Source organism: Hyla sarda, chromosome 10 (genome assembly GCF_029499605.1).
Source record: "Hyla sarda isolate aHylSar1 chromosome 10, aHylSar1.hap1, whole genome shotgun sequence".
Classification (NCBI taxonomy): domain Eukaryota; kingdom Metazoa; phylum Chordata; class Amphibia; order Anura; family Hylidae; genus Hyla; species Hyla sarda.
In genome coordinates this window covers 9,201,352-9,208,342 of record NC_079198.1, presented here as the reverse complement: position 1 = coordinate 9,208,342, position 6,991 = coordinate 9,201,352, and the positions used below count along the sequence as shown (strand labels likewise).

General features: G+C 42.2%; 1 protein-coding gene across 7 annotated transcripts in view; it reads left to right on the top strand.

Annotated features, from left to right (window-relative positions):
• LOC130293645 (carcinoembryonic antigen-related cell adhesion molecule 6-like) overlaps window positions 1-4,055 on the top strand; it is a 58,791-nt gene extending 54,736 nt beyond the window's left edge. For all 7 annotated transcript variants that reach the window (XM_056542573.1, XM_056542574.1, XM_056542577.1 and 4 more), the window contains 2 exons: window positions 1,744-1,801; window positions 3,091-4,055. In XM_056542573.1, the coding sequence (XP_056398548.1) occupies window positions 1,744-1,801; window positions 3,091-3,207 (175 nt within the window). In that variant the 3' untranslated portion in view covers window positions 3,208-4,055. The remainder of the gene's footprint in view (window positions 1-1,743; window positions 1,802-3,090) is intronic.
• The last annotated feature ends 2,936 nt before the right edge of the window (window positions 4,056-6,991 follow it).

The following is a 6,991-nucleotide window of genomic DNA, read 5'->3' as shown; positions in this document are numbered from 1 at the left end:
TCTATCTATCTCATATCTATCTATCTCATATCTATCTATTTATCATCTATCTTTCTCATATCTATCTATCTCATATCTATCTATCTCATATCTATCTATCGCATATCTATTAGTGTTGCTCGCGAATATTCGCAATTCGAATATTATTCGCGAATATCGCATATTCGCGAATTCGCGAATTTCGCAAATATAGCGCTATATATTCGTAATTACGAATATTCGTTTTTTTTTTTTTTCACAGTACACATGACAGTGATCATCCCTCTCTGCTTCCAGCTTGTGTGGTGTAAAGAAGGCTGTAATACTACTGTGTGAGACTGGCGTGCGAAAATTCGCATATACGAAAATTAGCATATGCTAATTTTCGCATATGCGAATTTCCGCTTATGTTAATTTTGTATATGTTAATTTTCGCACATGTTAATTTTCGCACACGCGAATATTCGCATATGCGAAAATAAAACGAGAATATTACGAATATGCGAATATTCGCGAATATGACGAATATTCGTCCATTATATTCGCGAATATTCGCGAATTCGAATATGGCCTATGCCGCTCAACACTAATATCTATCTATCTCATATCTATCTATCTATCTCATATCTATCTATCTCATATCTATCTATCTCATATCTATCTATCTATCTATCTATCTATCTCATATCCATCTATCTATCTATATATCTCATATCTATCTCATATCTATCTATCTCATATCTATCTATCTATCTATCTGTCTCATATCTATCTATCTATCTGTCTCATATCTATCTATCTCATTTCTATCTCATATCTATCTATCTCATATCTATCTATTTATCTATCTCATATCTATCTCATATCTATCTATCTATCTCATATCTATCTCATTTCTATCTCATATCTATCTATCTCATATATATCTATCTATCTCATATCTATCTATCTCATATCTATCTATCTCATATCTATCTATCTATCTATCTCATATATATCTATCTACAGTATTTTTTGGCTTTTGTTGATTTTCATGTGTAAGTTGTATCTGTTTCACCTGAGAACACATCCCAATACACACAATGGCCCTCATTAACTAGAAGTGTAGGGTTGTATTTGTTGGAGGCTTAATAATCCATTTATTTATTATTCTTTGTTGTTTTTGGAGCAATTTTGGCATGCTGGAAAAATTATCCTAAATTACATTGCACATTTCAATTCGGGAACCTACTACAAAGCAAAATCACTCATAGTAAAACAACCAAAATTCCCAGGGCTCAGAAGTGAAGGGATCGGTGACCAGTCTGTCCACAGTGCTCTCTGCTGACACCTCTGTCCATGTCAGGAACTGTCCAGAGCAGCAGCAAATCCCCATAGCAAACCTCTCCTGCTCTGGACAGTTCCTGACGTGGACAGAGGTGTCAGCAGAGAGCACGGTGGTCAGACATAAAAGAACTACACAACTTCCTCTGGAGCATACAGCAGATGGTTTTATGGTTTTTTGTGTGGATTTTTCTCGTGCATTATTATTATTATGATGCAAGCCTTGTGCAGATATGGTGCAAACAGTGTGCATCACCGCCCCCCCCCCAAAAAAATAAAAAAAAAATAAAACCTGTTGGAAAGAGCTTAGTAAATGAGGACCAATGTATTTAATCCACAGTTTGTATTTCCCGTTTTTCTTACCAACAAATAGTTATCTACAGATTTTCCATGGCGGATATTTTTATTTTATTTATTATGCACTTTACATTAATTTTACAGGAATTTTTACCTTCCACATAATAACGATGGAGAAGAAACTAAGAGCGGCCAATACAAGGTAACCCAAAGTGTCCCAGTTATTGTCCCCCTGTAGCCCCAACCTTACTGGTACCTCAGCACTAGAAAACATTTTTTATTTATATAGTCACATTCTGATAAAAAAAAAAAAATGTTTGCCCCCTCTGATTTGGGTGAAGGGGTATTCTACCCATATATGTCTGAACGCAGGGGGTTCCAGCTGTCCCAGCTACTCCAGTCTCGGAAAAAGCTGGGTTTCTGGGACTGGAGACGTGGCAACACACCACGCCCCCTCGCAATGTGCCATCACGCCCCCTCTCATAGACCTGAATGGTGGGGGCGTGGTGTGATGTCACATCTCAAGTCCCAGCCCCCGCGATCATGCATCTTATCCCCGATCTTTTGGATAGAGGATAAGATGTCTAGGAGCGGAGTACCCCTTTAACCTTTTACCTACCAGACAAGCACCAGTTATAGCCAGCAGTCCCCCAAATCAAATGTCACTCTTGTAGATAATGGCGTGAAATATGGATTTGGGGGGGGATATGAGCTGGAACAAGGCTCCTCAGCAAGAGGCGGTTTAAAGGGGTACTCCGCTGCTCATTTGGAACGCTGGAGCTGCCGCCGGGAGCTCGTGACATCAACCCCGCCCCCTCATGATGTCACGCCCCCTCCCATAGACTTGCATTGAGGGGGCGGGGCATGACGCCATGAGGGGACGGGGCTATGAAGTCACGAGCTCCCAGCGCCGGCTCCCAGCCCTGCTCATTTGGAACGCTGGAGCCGGCGCCGGGAGCTCGTGACATCAACCTCGCCCCCTCATGATGTCACGCCCCGCCCCCTCAATGCAAGTCTATGGGAGGTGGCGTGACGGATGTCACGCCCCCTCCCATAGACTTGCATTAAGGGGGCGGGGCGTGACATCAAGAGGGGACGGGGCTATGACATCACGAGCTCCCGGCGCCGGCTCCCAGCCCTGCTCATTTGGAATGCTGGAGCTGGTGCTGCGAGCTCGTGACATCAACCTCGCCCCCTCATGATGTCACGCCCCGCCCCCTCAATGCAAGTCTATGGGAGGGGGCGTGACATCCGTCACACCCCCTCCCATAGACTTGCATTGAGGGGGCGGGGCGTGACGTCATGAGGGGACGGGGCTAGGACGTCACGAGCTCCCGGCTCCAGCGTTCGGAACAGTTTGTTCCAAACGCTGAGCAGCGGAGTAGCCCTTTAAGGGTCCTCTAGAAGGAAAGGATTAAACACTAGTGTAGGAAAAAGTAAAGTAAAGATGCATATTTACAATAAATAAATAAATGATGTTATTTTCTATAGAAAGAGAAGATGATAAAATCCATTGTCTACACCTCAGTAGCGTTATCTCCAGCAAATCCCTATCTAAAAGCTGCAAGAACCACTGAAGAGCCAGAATACGCACAGCTGAATATCTAGAAATTGGTACTAGAGATGCTACAGACCCAAGATGAACACGTGACAGACCTGATGAAGTGAGCGGTCAACTCTCCAATCAGATCGTATTCTAATTCTAAGACCAGAGACCATGAGCTACCCTCTCAATGAGAGAACCTGTCACCAAAGTAAACTTCTATATATTGTTCTTTATGTAATTATAAGACAATTTGCTATTTACTTGCTGTTAAAATTCTCAACCTTTATATGTTTTTAATGTGATTGAAAAAACGGCCACTAGGTGGCTCTGTTCTGTTCCCTTCCACAAGTCAGACAGTTAGTTTGGTCTCCTCCCGGCCTGGCAGGAGACCAAACTCAGGAAGTGGGTGCAGGGCATGGCAAGGTACAGCTCTTCAGGCTTCAGTGACGTTGTACCTGCTGGGGAACGCCCACTTTCTCCTACCGGGAGCTCACACAATGTGAGCAAGGGGAAAGGTATTGAACTGAGCTTTTTAAAGCTTGGGGAAAAAAAAATATTAAGGGCAAGAGGGGTGTTAGGAATAGTTAGGGAACATATTCTGGGTTAGTTTAGAAAATATGGTTTGATGACAGGTACCCTTTAAGGCCCTTAAGAACCCTAAAGAAAAAATAGAATGTGACTATTAATCGGTACAGAAGCAACAAAAATGGCTGTCTTTGTTTGTCATTCAGTATCAGCAACAACACCCAATCTAACATCCCCTTTAAATTTGTTATTTTAAAGTTATCCGCAGGCTAGGGCATAAGTCGATGTTTGGTTGCAGTCTAACTGGTGGGACCCCCACTGATTATGAGAACATAGGTCAGTCGTCCCGCGAGTGAATGGAGTGGCAGCGCAGAGACTCCGGAACAGAGTTAAAGAGGTACTTCGGTGGAAAACATTTTTTATTTATTTTTTTTTTAAATCAACTGGTGCCAGAAAGTTAAACAGATTTGTAAATGACTTCTATTAAAGAAAATCTTTATCCTTCCAGTACTTATTAGCAGCTGTATGCTACAGAGGAAATTCTTTGAAAATTCTTTTTTGTCATGTTCACAGTGCTCTCTGCTGACACCTCTGTCCGTGTCAGGAACTGTCCAGAGCAGCATAGGTTTGCTATGGGGATTTGCTCCTGCTCTGGACAGTTCCTGATACGGGCATCAGGTGTCAGCAGAGAGCACTGTGGACAAGACAGAAAAGATATTCAAAAAGAAAAGAATTTTCTCTGTAGTATACAGCTGCTAAAGGGTGAATATTTTTCAATAGAAGTAATTAACAAATATGTTTAACTTCCTGGCACCAGTTGATTAAAAAAAAATAAATAAAAAAAAAAACTGTTTTCCATCGGAGTACCCCTTTAAGATATAATTTCATTTTATGACCAGCAGGGCTTTCGTTTCAGATTGGGACATGTTTTATTATTGGGACATGTTTTATTATTGGGACATGTTTTATTATGTTCCTTGGGCTCTTTTTGGTGTTTAATGTCCTAAGTCTGTGAAGCCAAGAACGTGTCAATGCAGGAATATTCCGATGCTCGGACAGATCAATGCATAAAGTGTTCACACATGACTTCATGGACTTGAACATATTTATAGTTTTTAATTGTTATTTTTAAGATTGTTTTATGGACTTACCGTATATACTCGAGTATAAGCCGACCCGAATATAAGCCGAGGCCCCTAATTTCACCCCAAAATCCCAGGAAAAGTTATTGACTCGAGTATAAGCCTAGGGTGGGAAATACATCATCCCCCCTGTCATCATCCAGACCCTCATCATCATCACCCTGTCATCATCCCCCTTTCATCATCACCGCCTGTCATCATCCCCCCTTCATCATCCCCTTGTCATCATCCCACACCCCCCCTTCATCATCCCCCTCGTCATCATCCCACACCCCCCCTTCATCATCCCCTTGTCATCATCCCCACCCCCTTCATCATCCCCACCCCTCTTCATCATCCCCATCCCCCTTCATCATCCCCTTGTCATCATCCCCACCCCCCTTCATCATCCTCTTGTCATCATCCTCTTGTGAACTATCCGCCCTCAGTGGTCTTCAACCTGCGGACCTCCAGAGGTTTCAAAACTACATCTCCCAGCAAGCCTTGCTGGGAGTTGTAGTTTTGAAACCTCTGGAGGTCCGCAGGTTGAAGACCACTGAGGGTGGAGAGTTCACTCGAGTATAAGCCGAGGGGGGTCTTTTCAGCACGAAAAATCGTGCTGAAAAACTCGGCTTATACTCGAGTATATACGGTAGCTGTGAGGCTGGAGGAATCTTAGGCTTGTAACCCATTAAAGGGTTCTTCTCACCTCCGGGGTTCATTTTGCTGAAGGAGGGAACGTAAAGTTCTGTCCGGGCTTTTCGATTCCAAGCTTGGCTGCTTCCCCTCCCTTTCTTGCTATGGAACAACCTTAGGTCAATAAGTCTCCAAACAAATAAACTAATACATTTGATTCCATTAAAAAGATCAAATTGTGTAGTTGGTTCAAATATTAAAGGGGTAATTCCAGGATTTTTTTTTATTTGCCTATGCTACAGGGGCTGTAAAGTTAGTGTTAGAGATGAGCGAACTTACAGTAAATTCGATTCGTCACAAACTTCTCGGCTCGACAGTTGATTACTTTTCCTGCATAAATTAGTTCAGCCTCAGGTGGGCTGGAAAAGGTGGATACAGTCCTAGGAAAGAGTCTCCTAGGACTGTATCCACCTTTTCCAGCCCACCGGAGCACCGGAAAGCTGAACTAATTTATGCAGGATAAGTCATCAACTGCCGAGCCGAGAAGTTTGTGATGAATCGAATTTACTGTTAGTTCGCTCATCTCTAGTTAGTGTATTTTCAAGTGTCTGTACCTGTGTTTATGGTGGTCTCACAATTCTTATGTGATTTTTGTCCCCACATTTATTTTTAACAGCATTCAAAATGACTGTTGTCTCAGGTTTTCTCAGGTCAGGTGATCTGACGAAGCCCATTTTTGCTACAATGGCTAAAGTGACTGCTCAGTGGGAATTCATTCTGGAAGAATTTGCAACAGCTGGAGGCACCCTGGTCAGAAAACACTGGTCTATTGCATTGAGGACAGCACAGGTGTGTTTCGATAGGTGGGGTGGCAGATGTGTGGAAGGGAGAAAAGTGACCTCACACTTACAAACAAGGAACTATGGGATTTGTAGTTTGGGAGTTGTAGATTAGCAATAGAAAGCCTTCAACTGTTGCTGAAGTACAACCCCCATCATTCCCAGACAGCCTTGTTTAAGATCATTAACAATTGTCTAGTTTTAAAAGGGGTACTCCGGTGAAAAAACATTGTTTTTAAATCAACTGGTTCCAGAAAGTTAAACAGATTTGTAAATGACTTCTATAAAAAAAAAAAAAAATTACCCTTCCAGTACTTTTTAGCAGCTGTATGCTAGAGAGGAAATTATTTTCTTTTCAAATTTCTTTATTTGTCTTGTCCACAGTGCTCTCTGCTGACACCTGATGCCCGTATCAGGAACTGTCCAGAGCAGGAAGAAAATCCCCATAGCAAACCTATGCTGCTCTGTACAGTTCCTGATACGGACAGAGGTGTCAGCAGAGAGCACTGTGAGAACAAGACAAAAAAAATTCAAAAAGAAAATAATTTCCTCTGTAGCATACAGCTGCTAAAAAGTACTGGAAGGGTAAATGTTTTTTTTTATAGAAGTAATTTACAAATCTGTTTAACTTTCTGGAACCAGTTGATTTAAAAAATTAAATTAAATGTTTTCCCACCGGAGTACCCCTTTAAGTCAGGCTACATGAAGAAGAGGACCTCATATGA